This window comes from Hyperolius riggenbachi, chromosome 1, assembly GCF_040937935.1.
Source record: "Hyperolius riggenbachi isolate aHypRig1 chromosome 1, aHypRig1.pri, whole genome shotgun sequence".
Taxonomy (NCBI): domain Eukaryota; kingdom Metazoa; phylum Chordata; class Amphibia; order Anura; family Hyperoliidae; genus Hyperolius; species Hyperolius riggenbachi.
In genome coordinates, this window is record NC_090646.1 from 76,263,921 (window position 1) to 76,284,863 (window position 20,943).

General features: G+C 45.7%; 1 protein-coding gene across 1 annotated transcript in view; it reads right to left on the reverse strand.

Annotated features, from left to right (window-relative positions):
- The window catches only part of RMND5A (required for meiotic nuclear division 5 homolog A), a 59,911-nt gene that overhangs the window by 5,133 nt on the left and 33,835 nt on the right, over positions 1–20,943 (reverse strand). Inside the window, exons 3-8 of the mRNA XM_068275271.1 lie at positions 16,858–16,992; positions 13,137–13,237; positions 9,338–9,504; positions 6,973–7,138; positions 4,687–4,789; positions 2–147 (exon numbers count right to left, since the gene is read on the reverse strand). Of these exons, the coding sequence (XP_068131372.1) occupies positions 2–147; positions 4,687–4,789; positions 6,973–7,138; positions 9,338–9,504; positions 13,137–13,237; positions 16,858–16,992 (818 nt within the window). The remainder of the gene's footprint in view (position 1; positions 148–4,686; positions 4,790–6,972; positions 7,139–9,337; positions 9,505–13,136; positions 13,238–16,857; positions 16,993–20,943) is intronic.

The following is a 20,943-nucleotide window of genomic DNA, read 5'->3' on the forward strand; positions in this document are numbered from 1 at the left end:
ATTAAACATTTTATTTAGAGCATCTCTGGATATTATGTGTCCGCAAACAAGTTTCATGGGAGGGTTATTGTCTGTGGTTTGCTGACGAAGGATGGGGCAGGCAAATATAGAATGGTACCAGCACTTCTTGCCAAGGTCCACTTCAATCTGGAAGGGGGAAAAAGTAAAACGAAGAACAGATAAATACTGAAAAGTGGAGAAAAAAAAAACAAAAAACAAACAGTACAGAGAGAATTAAAAACAACAACGTTGTGGTCTCCTTGCATGAACTAATGTGAATGACCACAATCCCCCCCCCCCCCCCCTTTTTTCTTGCAGCTAATTCACATTAGTAACCACAGCTCACCTTGCAATTGTTTTACAGGGTTTATAAGTTTAGTTTTTGCAGTTTTTTTTCCCCCTTTTGAATAATAGTTTATGTTCATCCAAAAAACATTATAAAATACAGTAATGCCCTCCTCCCCCCATTACTCTCTATCATTTCTTTGGATGAACATTAGCTAGAACCAGGTGTTCCTAAACAACGGCATATAAAATAGTCAGCCAGATAGGACATTGAACATTATCAGAGACCAACAGTCTAGCTTTTGATAGAGCGAGCAGGAGCTGGAGCAGGCATGGGCAAACTGCAGCCCATATTCGTCACATCTAGTTTTAAAATAAGATAGGGGAAAAAAAAAAGCAACAGGCACCACAGGCACTAGTGCTTAGCATGATTATCCACCATAGATGGCTGAGGCAAAATCGGGTAAATGTTACAGGGTTGGCGTGCTCAAACCCAAGAAAACATCTTAGTCTGACATCAGTAGAAAAAAAAAAAAACAGGTTGGTACTAGCAGCTCCTTGTATAAAAACACAGCTTTAATAGGTCCAGCTGTACAACATAGATACACAAGTCCAGTTTCAATTAAAAGATCCTACCCGATCTTGCAGTCAATGGGGTGACATTTAGTTTTAAATATGGGAGCACAACTGGCTCTCTATGCTGGGGTGGGGCTACTTAATACTGGGGCGCTACCTAATACTGGGGCACAGCCAGCCATCTATGCTGGGTTGGGGGTGCTACCAAATACCGGGGGAACATCTGGCTATCTATGCTGGGTTGGGGGGGGGGGGGGGCTTCTACTTAAAGAGAGTCTGAAGCCAGATTAAAAATGGCTTTTAAAGAGACACTGAGGCGAGAATAAATCTCGCTTCAGACCTCATAGTCAGCAGGGGCATAGCCGCTATCCCGCAGCTAAACGAGGGTCCCTGATCCCCCAAACCCCCGCCTGCAAAATCTACGACCAAGTTGGTCGTAGATTTTGCTGCTGTTGAGGCAGGGCTAACGGCTGTAGCCCTGCCTCACAGCGCGTCTATCAGCGGCGCATCGCCGCCTCTCCCCCACCCCTCTCAGTGAAGGAAGACAGAGGGGCGGGGGAGATGCAGAGATACGCGCTGACAGACGCGCGTGAGGCAGGGCTGCGGCCATTAGCCCTGCCTCAATCCGGAAGAGATCTCCCGCTGCTCGGAGGGGATTTCGGGGGGTAAGGGACCCCCGTTTAGCCGCGGGATAGCAGCGTTTTAGCAGGGGCACACATGCCCCTGGTGACTATGAGGTCTGAAGCGAGATTTTTTCACACTTCAGACTCTTTAAGCTTATATTCAGCAGGGGCATGTTTGCCCCTGCTAAAACGCCGCTATCCCGCGGCATAACGAGGGGTCTTTACCCTCAAATCCCCCCTGCAAAATTTTGCTGCCCCTGTGCGCTTCCGTGTGAGGCAGGGCTATGAGCTGCAGCCCTGCCTCACACGCATCTGTCAGCGGCGGATCTCCGCCTCTCCCTGCCCCTCTCAGCGAAGGCAGACAGAGGGGTGGGGGAGAGGCGGAGATCCGCCACTGATAGACGCGTGTGATGGAGGGCTGCATCTCATAGCCCTGCCTCACACGGAAGCGCTCCCCGGAGGTAGCAGGGGGGGATTTAGGGGGTAAAGACCCCTCGTTATGCCGCGGGATAGCGGTGTTTTAGCAGGGCAAATATGCCCCTGCTGCATATAAGCTTAAAAGCCATTTTTAATTTGGCTTCAGACTCTTTAATACTGGGGCATAGCTAGCTATCTATGCTGGGTTGGGGCGAGAGGGCTACCTAATACTGGGATACAGCTGGCTATCTATGCCAAGTTGAGGGAGTAACGTAATACTGGGGACACAGCTGGCTATCTATGCTGGGTTGGGGCAAGGCAGCTACGTAATACTGGAGACACATCTTGCTATCTATGCTTGCTGGAAAGGGGGTGCTATCTAATACTGGGGACACAGCTGGCTATCTATGCTGGGTTGAGTGAGTAACCTAATACTGGGGACATGGCTGGCTATGCTGGGTTGGGGCGAGGGGGCTACCTAATACTGGAGGCACATCTGGCTATCTATGCTTGCTGGAAAGGGGGGATGCGATCTAATACTAGGGACACGGATGGCTATCTATGCTGGGCAGGGGCGAGGCAAGGTGGCTACCCAATACTGGGGACACAGCTGGCCTTCTATGCTGGGTTGGGGGGACTTTATCTTCTCTTGGTCCAACCCCTCTGCCAAATTTAAAAACACACTGTGGCCCAAATTTGCCCACCCCTGAGTTAGAGCCTTTGTCAAGTCCTTCAATCTTTGCCATAATTTGACCAATGTGCCAATTCAATCCATATGTGTGTATGCATCCTTATCCATGGCAACAATCTCAAGTGTATTTGCAATTGAATGATATGCTCCTCGCTGTTGTATAAAAGGACCTAAAGCCGCATCTACACGCGTAGATGTGGCCGCGATGTTCCTTATCAATCGAGCCGCTGATGCGGCTCGATTGATAATATCCGACAGGACGGATCTCCCCACCGATGATTCCCTACTCGCTCCCCGCGAGGGGACAATGGCAGGGAATCGAGCGGAAGATAAGCAGCGCTGGCGGGGGACGAGTGATGAATCTAATCCGGGGGACGCGGAAGAGGCGATCAGGCGGCTCGATTAGCCGGTGGATCGCCTCTTCCGTGTCCCCCGGATTAGATTCATCGCTCGTGTAGATGAGGCTTAAAGTCTTTGAAAACCATATAGCAGAACACGGGGTTAAGCCATGAGATCATTAGCACAATTCAACATCTAAAATTATCTGTGTTAATGACTTGCTTATCATATCTCTCACAGATTTTGCAAGTCCATTACCTGTGACACTTCTGCAAAGCTACTGCAATGATTTTATCACAATTTGCATTTTGGATCAGAAAGCAAGCAAACGCGTTAGCTCTATTCAAAGGCACAATTCTTATAGGAACACAAAGAAGATTTTACCCACTCAAGGGGAGGATTTGCTAAATTGCAAGATGGCAACAGACATTAAGAAGTGTGGAATCACTCAATTGCCACTAGCCCAAAACAACATGATAGAACATGACTCTCCAAGCCTGTATTACCAAATAAAGAGTTTTATGGCAGCTATTCCTCATCAGTGAGCATTACACTATAGCCCTCTAGGTCCTGACTGGAGAAAGACTGTCACTTCCATACCTGACGTTTAAAAGGACATCCAAGTTGAAAATAAACTGATGAGAAAAACAGTTGCATCTATCCTCCTCCTCCTCCTCCTAAAATGACTTTATATATATATCCCAGTTTTATTTTGTATTTAAATCTAGTTTTTACGGTTTCATTGTCTCTGCTCAATGACACCTTCGTTGAAGTAAAATCTATGAACTATTGACCCCATTTACTGACTGATAAGTTATTACAGCCATAATACACTTTCCTGTTAGCGTTATGCTATAGTCTGACCCGGACAGAAATGGTTACTTGCATACCTGTTTTTATCTTTCTCTGAATGAAAGAGTTAGATAAGGAACACAGCCTAGTTATTTATGTGCTAGGCACTGTACATACACATATCTATCTCATCATATCACATGTCACCTCAGTTGTCCTTTAAAGAGAATCGTGCCTGCACCGTAGAACGGACCCGATCGAGCTCGACTATTTCCACCGGAGCCCATCAGAAAGCCACTATTGCGTCTGCGCCGGTAAATATTGCAGGTGGAGTAGCGCCTGCGCCACAGTCGACAGGCTTGTCAGCTGTATTTCAGGGGCTGCCAGCGCTGGATCCCTGAGGCTTAGGAGGATGAGGGAAGCCTCATTATGATCCAGCAGCTTCCCCCTCCTGAGGTAAGTAGGGCCGCTCAAATCCGGATCCGGGAGATACCCGGATAGTTGCTCTCCGGATATCTCCCAGTTAACTGTGCGGGATGTCAATCTTACCTGTCTGACGTCTTCTTCGGTCCGTCCCTCGGCGCCTCCCACAATGCGCTCCACGTGATTACAAACACTTCCTCCTTCAACCCGGAAGGCGGAAGTGTTTGTAATCACGTGACCGCCGCTTGGACCGCATCGCGGGAGGCGCCGAGGGACGGACCGAAGAAGACGTCAGACAGGTAAGATTGACCCCCCCCCGCCCAGGTAACTGGGAGATATCCGGATAGAACTATCCGGATGTCTACCGGATCCGGATTTGAGTAGCCCTGGAGGTAAGTATGCTCCAGAGCGCGCAGCCTGGTTATTAATGTTTCGTACTGTACATACACATGTCTATCCCATCATGTCTCCTCAGGTACACTTTAACAGCATTCTCATACATGAGGAGTAGGTAGTGCAGTAGGGACATGTGGTACTCACTGGTAACTCATCCTTCTGGTTCCACACTCCTGTGCACTGTCGTTGTTCTATTACCGCTTTAATGTTAATTAATGCCGGAAGAGCTACGCATCCAGCTGAGAAGCTAAAGAGGTAAAGAAAAGAAAAAAAAAAAAAAAAAAAAAAAGATACAAATTTTAAAAACAATAAGGAAAAAAATATATACATTTCTTTACATGCTACTAACCATATTGTCTAATACATTTATATTACAATCACAATTTTCACAGTTCCTTTGCGGAGAATACTGCAACATTAAGATCACATTGGGGTTGATTCATGATACAGAAAGTGGATGGCAATTTCACCAGCGCTTATGGAAGGTATGAGTAACGTGTGCGTTTCTAGAACGTTATTGCAGAACACGCGGTGTAGAAGCAATGTGCACAATATCTACACAACGCAGTTGCGTCACATGCATAAATACTGGTTTCATCACTGTATAGTGAATCAACCTTATTGCTTCCAAAAGAGATTCACATCTTAAAAAGGGATCTGAGCACCCACATTGGCCTCAATTCACTAAGCTTTATCAAACAAACACTTTATCAAACGTTTGATAATTTACCTCATGGGTAAAATCTAATTTTGAATTCTCTCAGGTGTTATACATTTATTGAATGTCTTATCGATAAAACGTTCAATAAATCTATAACACATCAGTGAATTCAAAATGAGATTTTACCCATGAGGTAAATTATCAAACGTTTGATAAAGTGTTTGATAAAGCTTAGTGAATTGAGGCCATTGTGTCCATGTGACCAGGACCCTTTAACATCACTTTGTATATAAACAATGTTTATAAAGTGCTAGCACAGATCGGGCTAAATAAACTTGCCCACTTTCCAACCCGACCGGTTTTGGCCTTTTGCTGTTGTCAGGGGCGACGATATATACAAAAATACCTATGAAAGGTGCAGTATACATTGCCCTGACTTGCCTGTGTCAATTAGTCATGTTCAAACATGCTGTTATCATTTAGTTACTAGGGTGCAGGAAAAAAGGGCGTCGGCAGCTAGTGGACGAAAAGGGCCCCACCATAGACTCTAATGCAATTATCGTTAATACGCAGAAAAAAGGGCGCCCGATAAATATCGTTAACAACATTAAAGTTTTTGGAAGTATGTTATTTTAGAAGCTTGCAACGCTCTAGTTTTCGTCATATTATTTATTTTGTATGTACAGGATTTTACATTAAAAATATAATCGTTTCTATGTGTAAAAGGATGTTTGTGCAGGGGGCGTGGTTAGGGTTAGGCACCACCCAGGGGTGGATAGGGTTAACCACTACTGGAAGGGGCGGTTAGGGTTGGGCTCCAACAGGGAAGTGGTTAGTTTTAGGCACCACCAGGGGAGGGTTCTGTGTGAGAGTACAGTTGGGTTAAAGTGGATCCGAGATAAACTTTTACTCATTGCATAATTGTGTTCCTTTCATATAGTTTATGGGGCATTCCTCAAGATAAATACTTTGTTTTGTTTTAATACTCTAATTACCTATAAATTAAACAAGCCTTGCCCACAGATTTTTCACAGTGCCTTGGCACTCTCAGACTCATGTAGCAAGGGCTTATGGGAGCTCAGTCTGGGCAGGAGAAGGATGTTACTAGCCAGAGATTTCAGAGGCAGAGGGAGGAGGAGAGGAGACTGAATTTACACACAGGCCCTCAGCCTGTGACAATGTGACAAACACAACATGGCTGCCCTCATTGTATCACAGGAATAAATAATCATAAACTGTTGAAGCTGTTTGCAGCTAGATTTGCTGTGTAAAATATCTAAACTTTAGATAAGATATATAGCCAAGTCACTTGTTATAGTTAGTTTTTCATCTAGGATCCGCTTTAAGCTGTATTGTTGAAATACGTTACGATTTTAACAGTTAATGTTTTCGTTATCAACTTCCGTCTGTTGTAAAATGGTACTTATCGTTAATGTTTTTGTTAATGTTTATCATTATTGAGATTTTGTCATCCACCGGCGCCATTTCACTATTCAGACTCTTTTTCATGCACGTGTTACTAGGTTTTTACTAATACCATGTGCCATGGTAAATTGGAAAGGACGTCCATGTGGATTCCCAGTGTTGCATCCCAGCGTGTGTTGCGTTGTTGCTATGCCTTGTTGCCCCCCCCAGTATTTGGTCTATACAACAACAAAAAAACTAAACATGCTACACTGTTCAGAGGCAGTTTGCAGGGGGAAATAACACTTCAGTGCTAGCGATGGAGACTACATATGGTAAAAAGAAAGATGATAAAATACTGTTACCTAACACTGAGAGGAGATTCTACAGAGAGGCCCAGCAAAGCGCAGGCATCCCGGGTGAAGATGTCACAGATGTCTGCCCACTGGTTGGCATCTAACAGATGAACGTAAGGAGAGTTCTCTATTCCCTGCCGCAGGTACACCAGACTTCCCATTAGTACCTGAATGTCTGGAAGCAGACACAAATCAGACATAGAAATAAAATACATTATGTTGACCTGTAACTTAATTTCAGCAACAACATTTTCAAATGGATCATGACAACATTCCACCACACCAGAATACATATTGAAGCAGCACTGCTACAGTTGGGCACTAGGTGTCACCGCTAGTGATTTAGTTTACCGATATTTTACTAAGCACTTCCCGCCACCCATTTTCACTTAAAGGGAAGGTTTAGGGACTAGCTAAAAAAAATAAAAATCCATTTCCACTTACCTGGGGCTTCCTCCAGCCCGCGGCAGGCAGGAGGTGCCCTCGGCGCCGCTCCGCAGGCTCCCGGTGGTCTCCGGCGGCTGACCCGACCTGGCCAGGCCGGGCCTCTTCTGCGCTCCATGGTGCGTTCCACGCCGGCACGCTGACGTCATCGGACGTCCTCCGGGTTGTACTGCGCAGGCTCAGAACTACTGAGCCTGCGCAGTACAGCCCGGAGGACGTCTGATGACGTCAGCGCGCCGGCGTGGAACGCACCATGGAGCGCAGAAGAGGCCCGACCTGGCCAGGTCGGGTCGGCCACCGGAGACCACCGGGAGCCTGCGGAGCGGCGCCGAGGGCACCTCCTGCCTGCCACGGGCTGGAGGAAGCCCCAGGTAAGTGGAAATGGATTTTTATTTTTTTTAGCTAGTCCCTGAACCTTCCCTTTAAACTCTTAAAAATTTCAAAACAGGGGGAGCAGGCATATGTAGGATGCTCTCCTCATGCCCACCACTCCCCCAGTTCTCCTCCGCCCCCCTCAGTTATGTTCCAATGCGAACCCTGAAGCTACTTCTGGGTCAGAAGGGTCAGTGGGCAGTACGCTGCCCGGCAACGAGCGTCCTTGATTGCGCATCCCTGGCTAGGAGCATTCTGCGCATTTGCACTACGTAGTTGTGACATACTGTGCATGCGCAGAGCACTCCCATCCATGGCATGAGGAGGGCCTCTTGCACGCGCCTGCTCCCCCCCTTTTTTAAATTTTGTCCAGCGCTAAGTAATCCTTTAACCCCCCCCCCCCCCCCAATCTAATGCCTAACTTCCTTGTTAGTGCCTCAACCAAACCTCCCACCTAATGCTTAACCCTAACCCCAACCTCCAATTGCCTAAACAAGACAACATAACCCCGTCACCAAAACCACCACAAGTTGTAGCCAATTGTTTATTATGACCTACAACCATTAATTTCTATATAGTAGCTGATTGATTACTACCCACATCAGGTGCTGATCCCTGCTCACAAATGACCTTATACGCACCCACCAATCTAGTCGTTACAGACCCTTTTCTACTCTCTACCTCACTCTCTGGTCAGCTCTTCTCATGTTCACATCCATCTCCTGCAGTTGTTAATTAGCTTGTGTGATATCACAAATGCACTGACATGAGATGAATGAGAGAAGAGTAGGAAAGCAAGACAGGTGGAGAAAGGGGCAACTACGAAACACCATATACTCCCCACACCGCTCCACATAGCCTAGTCACTGGTGGCAACGAGGGGGAACACCAGAAGATGGCGCCTGTATTGGAGGGTCTGTAAAATTGTGACCACAAGCCACTTCACTAATAGCTACACTAACAAGGCAAGTGTTCTAACTAATAGATCACTGTGGGCAGCATGGTGGTGTAGTGGTCAGCACTCTCGCCTTGCAGTGCTGGGTCCCTGGGTTTGAATCCCAGCCAGGCCACTATCTGCATGGAGTTTGTATGCTCTCCACGTGTCTGCGTGGGTTTCCTCCAGGCTCTCCCAACTTCCTTTCAGATCACCAAAAACATACAAGTAAGTTAATTGGTTTCCCCTAAAATTGGCCGTAGACTACGATATATATATTCACTACATGATACATACATAGACATAGGACTATGGTAGGGATTAGATTGTGAGCCCCTCTGAGGGACAGCTAGTGACAAGACAATATACTCTGTACAGTGCTGCGGAAGATGTCAGTGCTATATAAATACTAAATAATATTATATCTCTGGAAAAATACTAGAAAAGTAATATATGCACTACTAGTCAGGTAATGTCTTTGGGAACATTATAAAAAATAAATGATAAATCAAATATCAACTGTAAATTACAAAGAAAAAGGATATTTTCCCTTATGAAAAATAGACCAGCAGATGTTATTACAGTCAACAAATAAGATACCGTAATTCTGAATTAAACCATTACCTTTCTGGTGATTTAAAGCAAAGGGCTGGAAGTTTTTGGCATACTGTAGCGCCTCCCTCTGGTTGGCGGCTCCGCCCATCAGTAAACTAATGAAGTATAATCTGTGCAGCTTGAACTCAAGGGAGCTGTTCTGAGCCATCAGCATTTCCCTGTTTGACACCGCCCATCTGGGAAGAACAACAAAGCCAGAGACATCAAACATAAATGCCACTTCAATTATACGCCTCCCTCCTACATCCTCCACTCTCAATATATTGTACAAGATCAGAGGTTATGGTGGCCTTTGTCTTCTTAGCAAGTTTAAATTGTGTGTGAGATTATTTTAAGAAGAACAAGCAGCTGCAATGATGACCATGACAACATTTTTCTCATCTTGCTGTGCCACACCACTTGTAAAAAAGACTCTCTCATATTAGAAGAACAAACAAAAGTTTGCTTTCCTAAAACAGAAAGAATTTGCGATAATTCAGGTTGGAGTGAGCTTGAGATGTCTCCCAGGCACCACTGCTGAATATATGCAAATTAACCATTGTACCCTTAGAAGCTAAACACACCTCCAGAACCGCTGGAATGCAATGATGTGTCAGCTTGTTAAATTGTACAGAGCCATAATAATCCAACATGCATACAGACTGTTTCGGATTGTTTGATCCTCATCAGTGCATGGCATGGATTAATTTGGCTCTATGGAGTAGGGCTTGTAAACCGAGAGGTACAGACTAACCAGCAAGCTCATGGTGACCCAGAACTCATTGGAGTGTGTAAGGGACTACAATGGTCCTAAAAGCCCCCTTACTAAGATGTTAAGAAAAACAAAAATTTGCTTTCATATTAGAAGATGAGAGAAAAACATATCTTACTGGGAGAAGAGTAATCCACAGACACACTATTATGTCACAGCATGCCACAGACTGAGAGGAGCATAACGGAACTGTAAACCTAAAAAATGTCCACAGACTGCTTAGCCAGTGTCCCGCTACATGTCCCTCTTTTCCCATTGCTTTGGCAATACCTGTATGAATCTTGGTCATGACAATAAAGCCATCTTTGATTTGTAATTGCATTTGTCAATAGAAAACATTTTGAGATTAGACTTATTTATGCAACTCTAATCCCTGCTGCATTTGTTTTTAACTTTTTTTTTTTTTTTTTTTAAAGAGAGAGTCTGAAGCGAAAATAAATCTCGCTTCAGACCTCATAGATAGCAGGGGCATGTTTGCCCCTGCTAAACCGCGGCTTAACGGGGGTCCCTGATCCCCCAAATCCCCTCGGTGCAGCCGGGGATCTCTTCCGGATTGAGGCAGTGCTACCCGCCGCAGCCCTGCCCCACACGCGTCTGTCAGAGCGCATCTCCGCCTCTCCCCCGCCCCTCTCAGTCTTCCTTCACTGAGAGGGGCAGGGAAGAGGCGGCGATGCGCCGCTGATAGACGCGACTGGAGGCAGGGCTGCAGCAGTTAGCCCTGCCTCCAGGAACGACCAAATCCACGACCAAGTCTTGCGCCCCTGCTAACTATGAGCTCTGAAGCGAGAATTATTCTCGCTTCTGAGTCTCTTTAAGTCCTTAATAAACTTTTGTTTAATTGACATTGTATTTTGGTGTAGAATACATCGTATATTTTTGCTATATATAAATATCCATCTTTTAATATGAGTTTCTGATTATGTGAATTATCCATGGCAATTCTATATAACTTGTGTTTTTATAATTATGCATTTGACAATTGTAACACACACGATTTTTCACCAGATATGGAAAAAAAAAAAATTATCGAAATGCATAAAAAAAAATGGCTTAGGTCTGGGAATCAAGAGACTGACAATCTATCCTGCACCATTCAATTTTCTGAAAAACTGATCAGAATTTTGCACCACTCCAGATCCACATACACTCAAAAGTAAACGGGAAATTTGATTGCATCATTCAAACGCCATACATTCTTAAATGTATGGTGTGTGGCCACCTTAACAGGCCACATAGGTATCAAATATCACAATGTAGGGAGGGGCTTGCAGCACACAATCAGGAAGTGATGCAGTGGCTGGATAGTGTAATGGTTAAGGGCACTGCCTGACGCAGGAGACCAGGGTTCTAATCTCGGCTCTGCCTGTTCAGTAAGCCAGCACCTATTCAGTAGAAGACCTTAGGCAAGTCTCCCTAACACTGCTACTGCCTATTAGGGCTGCACGGTTTTTCGGTTTAAAACCGAAACCGCGGTTCGTGGCAAGACGATCTGCTGATCGTCAGTACCTTCGGTTTTTCGGTCCGCTGTCTAATACTTTGCTTCTGGCCCCGCTGTGCGCGGATTGGCCAGAAGCAGTGAATATGTATAAGTGTTAATGAGCGGGGAGGGGCGGATCCACTTGAGCGAGCGGCCGGGCACATACAGCATTACCAATCACTGGCTAGCGATGGAATGACGGCAGCGGTAGGCGGAGCTGTATGCTCTGTACAGCTCCGCCTACCACTGCCGTCATTCCATCGCTAGCCAGTGATTGGTAATGCTGCTGTATGTGCCCAGCCGCTCGCTCGAGTGGATCCGCCCCCCGCTCATTAACACTCATACATATTCACTGCTTCTGGCCAATCCGGGCACAGCGGGGCCAGAAGCAAGGTATTACAGACAGCGAACCGGGCAGTGCGGACCGGATTGGCCAGAAGCAGTGAATATGTATAAGTGTTAATGAGCGGGGGCGGATCCACTCGAGCGAGCGGCCGGGCACATACAGCAGCATTACCAATCACTGGCTAGCGATGCAATGACAGTGGTAGGCGGAGCTGTACAGAGCATACAGCTCCGCCTACCGCTGCCGTCATTCCATCAATAGCCAGTGATTGGTAATGCTGTATGTGCCCGGCCGCTTGCTCGAGTGGATCCCCCCCCCCCCCCCTGCTCATTAACACTCAAATATTCACTGCTTCTGGCCAATCCGCGCACAGCGGGGCCAGAAGCAAAGTATTACAGACAGCGGACCGGGCAGTGCGGAAATAGTCCGGGTATTACACAGTTTAAATTATGTCCCTATCACAATGTATGGCGATAATATTTTATTTGGAAATAAAAGTGCATTTTTTCCGTTTTGCATCCATCACCATTTACAAGCTAATAATAATAATAATAATAATAATAATAATAATAATAATAATAATAATAATAATATTTCATCTTTACATGGATATTTAAAAAGTTCAGACCCTTTGGTAAATATGTACTTTTTTTTAATTGTAATTTTTTTTAAACCTGTTATTTGGGTATCTTTGGGAGGGTGGGATGTAAATAGTACTTTTTTTTTATGTAAATGTGTATTTTTTTAAAATGTAGATGTAGTTTTACTATTTGGCTTGTACGCTTAGAGGGACGTAGGGGGGGGGGGGGGGGGGGGGACATAAGAGGCAGAAAGAGCGAGGCTTCCGAGCGAAGCCGGTCTCTTTTTCTGCCGGAGAAAGGGATCAATGATCGGGCACCATGCCCCGATTCATTGATTCCCTGGCTAACGAACCGCAGCCAGGGAGCACGCGTGCGGGTGGCCGTAGAAGCCCCAGATAAGAGTAAGGTCTGAGTTCAGGTTCACTTTAAAAAAAAGTTCTGGCTGGAATCAATTTAAGAGGCCTATTTATAAAGACCTGCACAATAATTGCTTTATGTTTCTCAGTGCAACATCCTTTCACATTTTAGAAGACAGAATTACTATGAGAGGAAAAAAAAAAAAGGACAAAATGGCAAAACAGATTGGTGCACATACAAGCTGGAAAACAAACACAAGATAATACATTTCAAACATTAGGGGAATAAATACTTACTCTAAGGCTGGTCGAAGGACTCTAATTTTTAATGCCTCTAATATTCGATTCAGTTCCACAAAGGGCTCTTTTTGGCTCGGGTCTATTGAGAGACCAGCTTCCTGCAGAAGATTAAGTCATAGTAAGGTTAAAAAGCACAAAAATGATTACTTAGTATGATTGTAAGCAAAGAAAGCTCTGTACAGCTCCTCCCATAGTCTGATATCCATGAATAAAGCCTCGTACACACCTACGAGGCATGTCACTTAGCGGGGATGGGAACCGGATCCCTCGGGGGGAATTGCATGGCCAAAACTTAAGTGTCGCTAGCCTACGCTGGCAATGCATTGCTATGGTGGGCGGGGGTTCTAGAGTGGTGGCTTTCCTACTGCTGCACTCTCTTGTAGGCCTGGCAGCCCTCCCAGTAGGTAGTAAGATAATGCAAGTCAATGGAGGAATTTCTTTAACCTCTTAAAAGGACCTCTTTCGCAAATGAGGAAAAAAATAAAAAGTGGTTTATGCATAAACTATTAAACTTCCTTCTAAAATGGTTTAAAAAGTTTTTTTGTTTTTTTTTAAAAATGAATGGTTTCATCAAAGCAACATGTAATCCTCAGTGTATCTCAACACTGACAGATGACAGACCAGGAGGCTAATCCATTTGTTAGGGATGTGTTTTTTTACCTTCATTTCACAAATATAACTGCTGCCTACCTAGTTTTCATTAGTGTAATCAATTGCTGACAGGAATCGCCGTTACAGCTGTTATAATAATGGCTCCGTATGTGTTTACATTGTTGCCGGGCAACCAGACTCCAGTCTGTGCAGAGAGTCGATCTGTCTGTGCAGAGAGTCATCTGTTATTAGCTGCTGGGAGAATCAGCCCCATCTACACCATACTATTCTTTGTCCAATTCAACTGATTTGATTCAATCTGACCTGTCCAATTCATGATTTGATTCAATTTGATTCAAATTGAATCGAATCATGAATCGGACAAGTCAGATTGAATCAAATCAAAACAATGAATTGAATTGGACAAAGAATCGTATGGTGTAGATGGGGCTGTTTCTGGCTGATTCTCCCAGCAGCTGATAACAGATGACTCTCTGCACAGACCAGGAGTCTGGTTGCCCGGCAACAATGTAAACACATACGGAGCCGTTATTACCGCGATTCCTGCCAGCAATGGATTACACCACTGAAAACTAGGTAGGCAGAAGTTATGTTTGTGAAATGAAATTTAAAAAAAGAAAAAAAAAAGAAAGAAAGAAAGAAAAGAAAACACCCCCCCCCCCCCCTAACAAATGGATTAGCCTCCTAGTCCGTCATCCGTCAGTGTTTACACTGAGGATTACATGTTGCTTTGATGAAACCATTCATTAAAGAAACTCTGTAACACATTTTTGAGCCTTATTTCATCTGTCCTATAAGTTCCTATTACTGTTCTAATGTGGTCTGTCTTACTGCAGCCTTTCCTACTCGCACTGTCTCTGTAATAAATCTTATCTTCTTTCCTCTGTCGTGTCTGTCGGGTTGAGGCTGGAATGTGTGGAATGTGCAGCACTGCTTGTTATTGGCAGAAGCTTTACACACCCCCTCCAAGCTCTGCATCAGTCACACAGTAAGCAGTTCTCAGCCTATGATACTCTGGTTAGAAGCCAGTCTATTGTTTGTAAACACTGCCTAAAACTGTTAATTACAAGCCAGGATTGCAGCAGGGAGTGGCAGAAACAGCTCAGAGGGGCCCAGGAGAACATAAAGAATAGAATGGTATGCTTTTTATTGTAAGAATTTTAGAGTACAGATTCTCTTTAAAAAAAAAAACACACTTTTTAATTTATTTTAGAAGGATGTTTAATAGTTTATGCATAAACCACTTTTTATTTTTTTCCTCATTCGCGAAAGAGGTCCTTTAGGTACCAGCGGTCTCTGCCCCCTTAAGGACCAGAGACCACTGGTACAAAGACGGAATACCGACGAATCGCCGCACATACCCGCCGCAATCGCCATACGCCGGAATCCTGCCGACAGCCACTGTGCCGTCTCTATGACGGCAGAGTCATGTGAGCCGGTCAGGAGCCACTTTCATTGGCTCCTGACCATGTCTATCAATGTAAGCCAATGGGAGCGGCTTACATTGATACACAGCCAGGAGCCAATGAAATCAGCTCCTGACTGACTTACATGGCTCTGTCATCATAGAGACAGGCAGAGCCAGTGAACTGCGGCGAGAGATGTTGGGTTTGAGCGGCGCGATCAGCGGGGAGCAACGGAAAGGCGGATGCGCGCTGCAGACGGTGATTGAAATCTACGCCCTGCCAGCCAGGAGCCCACCAAAACAGGGCGTAGATTTCAATCACCTTGGTACTTAAGTAGTTAAACTAAAACGACCCGCAAAACGCTCTTTGGTGTGACGGAGCCCATATAGGGTTCACAATTAACACCTAACATTTCTCTTAATCCTAACATTTGTATAGCACTTTTCTCCTGTTGGAGAGGGACCACCCTGCAGTGTTAGGGAGTTTTGCCCAAGGACTTCTTACTGAATAGGTACCCCTAGCCAGGATTCAAACCCTGGTCACCCATCTCATAGGCAGAGTCCTTAACCAGTACACTATCTAGCCACTGGACTTCAGGAATAATGGTAGACTTCCCTTTATCATTAGTCTTCATATAGCACTGATGTCTTCTGCAGCACTTTACAGAGTGTATATAGTCTTAGCACTAACTGCCCCTCAGAGCAGCTCACAACTGAATTGCTTCTATAGTCAAATGTCCATTGTAGTCTAGGGCCAATTTAGGGGAAAGCCAATTAATTTACCTGTATGTTTTTTGGGATGTAGAGGAAACCCATGCAGACATGGGGAGAACATACAAACTCTATGCAGATTGCGCCCTAACCAGTATTCCAAAGAGGGACCCAGCTATGCACTACTCCACTGTGCTGCCTGCATCCCACCAGAAAGCAGAGACTGGCCTGCTCTCTACAAATGGTTTGTTCTAGTCACATGGTCCGTCATCAGCCCCTAATCCCTCTGCACTTTTTAATTCTTTGTGGTCTTAATGGCAACACAGAACCTATATATGAAAATATATAAAATTAACCTCCCCATAACAGAGGGTGTGTGTGTGTGTGTGTGTGTGTGTGTGTGTGTGTGTGTGTGTGTGTGTGTGTGTGTGTGTGTGTGTGTGTGTGTGTGTGTGTGTGTGTGTGTGTGTGTGTGTGTGTGTGTGTGTGTGTGTGTGTGTGTGTGTGTGTGTGTGTGTGTGTGTGTGTGTGTGTGTGTGTGTGTGTGTGTGTGTGTGTGTGTGTGTGTGGGCATTACTCATGCAGAGCTTCTACCCCCCCCCCCACCACCACCACGATGGGTTTCACCCTCTTCCCCAGGGAGGGAAAGCAACTTTAGGTCCGGGCAGTTTCGTGCACCTTTGACTTCCACAATCCCCCAGCATGCATTGCGCCGGTCGGAGGTGTGCCACACTGCTTAAAACGTTAAAATGCTGACCTCCCCCCCCCCCCCCCCCCCTCCCATCCATCTGCCCTCTGGGAAAGGTGTACAGGCATAAGCTCCCCCTGTGTGCAGCTGGAAGAGGCATAGGTCAACAATGATGCTCGACCTCAGGCCTACACGGTACAGAGCTGGAGGAGGTGAGGTAGAATACAGCATATAGTGGGGCTGGTGCTTAGTAATATTATACTTGAACACATGCATGTAGTTTCCATGCAGAGAATACCAACCTGGCACAGTTCTTCAGCCACATCCAGCATTCCTTGCCTGAAGAAGTGTTCCACCATCACCTCATTGAGGATCCGCTGGCTGTCAGCCTGCCAGCAACCATCGATGCCCACGCTGCTGATGTCAGCATCAAAATTCTGTGGAAAAACACAAAGAGCTTGTAGATATCTGGTCATCACCAGGACAGACACTCATACTGCCACCAAACAGCTACCGGTACCTTCAGAATTATGACAGATTATCATTTGGGATGATGGCAAAGAAGCTGAAATCTAATTTAAACCTGAGGTAAGCATAACACAAGGATTTATCCTTACCTAGGGCTTCCCGTAGCCACCTGCACTCAGTGGGTTCCATCGCCTTCTTTCCGGGCCACTCCAGTCTCCTGCTGTCAGCATTAGTAGTTTGCGCATGCCTGGCCCAAGACTGCGCCACCACAGTCGCGCTCACGTAGCGACTGTAATATTACCCACTTGAGCCATAGGGAAGCATGGACATTACCTTGCACATTCAGTTGTAACCGACAGCTGCTCATATATAACTGACAGCAACTGGTATTTTTCAGTTCTGACAAAATATTGTCAGAACTAGACGGAATCACTGTAAGAAGAAAATGGTGAGCTTCTGAGAGGAACTGACAGTGAGGTAAGTATGTAATATTCATTTGCAGCTATGTCGTGTTTATTTTAAATAATTTTACTCGCTTTAGGTTCCCTTTAAAAAAAGGGACACTTAAGTCAAACAAAAAAATGAGTTTTACTCACTAGGGCTTCCAATAGCCCCCTGCAGCTGTCCGGTGCCCTCGCCGTCTCCCTCCGATCCTCCTGGCCCCGCCGGCAGCCACTTCCTGTTTTGGTGACAGGAGCTGACAGGCTGGGGACGCGAGTGATTCTTCGCGTTCCTGGCCACAATAGCGCCATCTATGCTGCTATAGCATATATCATATACCATATAGCAGCATAGAGGGTGCTAATGTGTCTGGAAACGCGAAGAATCACTCGCGTCCCCAGCCTGTCAGCTCCTGTCACCGAAACAGGAAGTGGCTGCTGGCGGGGCCAGGAGGATCGGAGGGAGACGGCGAGGGCACCGGACAGCTGCAGGGGGCTATTGGAAGCCCTAGTGAGTAAAACTCATTTTTTTGTTTGACTTAAGTGTCCCTTTAAGGCTGGGTGATATTACAGTTTAACAGTGTGCTGACCAGGAAGCTGTTACAGGGTCAATGCCATTTTTAAAACAGAGGATGGAGAATTCCATCCATCACAGTGGACAGACGGGATGCAGGAGAGGAGAAAGAGAATGATGAGTAGACTACACGGGAGGCAAGTATAACGTGTGTTTGTCTATTTTGACTGTTCATTTTCAGTTTAGGTTTACTTTAACCTCCCTGGCGGTAAGCCCGAGCTGAGCTCGGGCTATGCCGCGCAGGGGGAGATCTCAGCCCCTGGTGCAGCGATTTGTGTGCTGTAAAGTGCTGTGCGCGCAGCTAGCACTTTGCTAGCTGCGCGCACAGCTTGATCGCCGCCGCTCTGCGGCGATCGGCCGCACGCAGCGGCGAAAGAGGCCCCCCCCCCCAGAGCCCTGCGCTGCCCGGACCAATAAGTTCCGGGCAGCGCTATGGGCTGGATCGGGTGTGCCTGACGTCAGGACGTCGGCTGACGTCCATGACGTCATCCCGATCGTCGTCATGGCGACAGGAGAAGCCAAACAGGGGAACGCGTTATATACGCGTTCCCCTGTTTGCTATAAATGCCGGCGACGATCGCACTAGAGGGACACATGCGCCCTCTAGTGGTGTTTCATGTAGCTACCACTCTGGTAGCTTTACATGAAACAAAAAAAAAAAAAAAAAAAAAAAAAAAGGGTTTTTGCCAATTTGGCAAAAAAAAATTAACCGCCAGGGAGGTTAAGGCTTGCGAAGGTGCAAATGCAGAATGCTTCTGGCTTCAGGAGTGCAACCAAGGAGGCGCGTGGCTCCGCACATACGCAGTTGGGGACTATACCAGGGCTGCCAGCAGCGGAACCGACGGGACCGGATTGACAGCAACGGTGCCCAAGGTCTACAGGGAATGGAGGAAGCCCCAGGTAATATATAAATCCTTTTATTTAGTTTATTTCAGGTGCACTTTAAGAATGTAAATCAGGGAATGAAAAGATTTTACAATGGGCAAGCGCTGTTTTAATAATTTATAAATGAATATTGTAAAATATAAGCAGTTTTAAACATATGGTTCAGGGGTGTCAAACTCAACTAGTAAAAGGCAAAAATCTAGTCTAAGTAGGGGGCCAAATTGTTTATTACGATTTAACATTTACCGAACAGTCTAAAACTTAGTGGCGTAACCATAGCGAACAAGGGGGGGCAGCTCCTCCCCCTTCTGCAGAGTAGCGCTGCGGAGCAGTTTAATATTTACCTGCCCCGGTGTTGCTGGCGGAAAATAGTCAAGATGAAATGTGGCCCAAGGAAAGATGCCAGCCACATAAGAGGTTTGGATGCCAAGAGGGGTCCCCCATGGTAATTTTGCTGAGTTATTCCATGGGTTGCTGCTGCACCCTACGTCAAACTGACAATGCTTCAACCACAAGCATAGTCACTGGAGTGCTCCTCTGGATGGGAAGGCAGTGTGCTGTCGTGGTTCCACTGCTTACAATGATGCACATTTGAAGCTCTGGAGGGCCACATAAAATGGCAAGGAGGGCCACATTTCACCCGCAAGCCTTATTAAGGCTATCCAGTAATTGTATCATCCATCCCACTCTCCCCCCCCCCCCCCCAAACATGCCAAATAAACCAACTTTCTATTGTTTTTGTCAATTCTAACAATGAAAAAAGTGATTGCGAGCCATCAGTGTGGTTTCAATGGCTACATAGTATCGTGCTGCATCTACAGGCCATATACTGATGTGTTTGAAAATTTTTTGGTAATATTGATTCAATAAAGATTGTGTGCATAAGACGGTAAAGTCAATCACTACTGTACAAAATCAATCTTCCATTGAAAAGTGATTGCCTACTTGGCATATCGGGCAGTTGTCAATCCATGTATGGCTAGTAGTACAGTCTACTCTCTTCCAGTTCCTAGAAACACAGAAAGTCTACTTCCACTGACAGCTTAGGAGACATCTCGTCCCCAGAGCTTTATTCATAAACAGCAGCTATACAGAGCCTGAGCAGGTACGACATCATGACTCAGCCTCCACGTAGGTCACAAATAATATTGTGTAATTATTATTCCACTGACGTGTAAATATTTACTCCCACAGGTCTGTTATAACAAGATCTATGCCAGCGAGATCGCTTCTCAGAATTCCAGCTGACGTTAGGGCAATTTGCACTGGTAACGCCGCTTAGGAAAGCAAGATAGTCTGATGATTAAAGGCAGAAACACAAACAAAACCTGAAACATGCATCCGTGGCTTTTAGCACTGTTTAAAGTGAACCTGAACTCTTGCACAGGACACAAGGTAAAAGCAGAAAAATCCACCCTGTGTGTGTTTAGAGCCTGTCTAATTTCCTCTCATCTATGACTAAGCACAAGTGTAATTTGATCTCTCTGCTGAGTCAGCTCAGAAATTACTTGGAAGACACAGCTAATATGTAAACACAGTAGGTTAACCCTTTCCTTGCCAAGAAGGGATTGCAGCTCTAGGGTCACAGCAGTGTTGTGCACCTCCAACCACCACAATCCCCCAGCATGCATTGCGCCGGTTGGAGGTGTGAGACACTGCTGGGAGCTTCAAAATGCTGCAGCGGTTGTCTCTCACTGGGGAAGAAGGCAAATTCTCCCCAATTTTTTTCCTTACAGAAAGCGGAAATACCCTTTAAAGGGAACCTAAAGCGAGAGGAATATGGTGGCTGCCATATTTATTTCCTTTTAAGCAATACCAGTTGCCTGGCTATCCTGCTGATCCTCTGCCTCTAATACTATTAGCCATAGACCCTGAACAAGCATGCAGCAGCTCAGGTGTTTCTGACATTGTTAGATGTGACAAGATTAGCTGCATGCTGGTTTCTGGTGCGATTCAGACACTACTGCAGCCAAGTAGACCAGCAGGATAACCAGGCAACTGATATTATTTAGAAGGATATA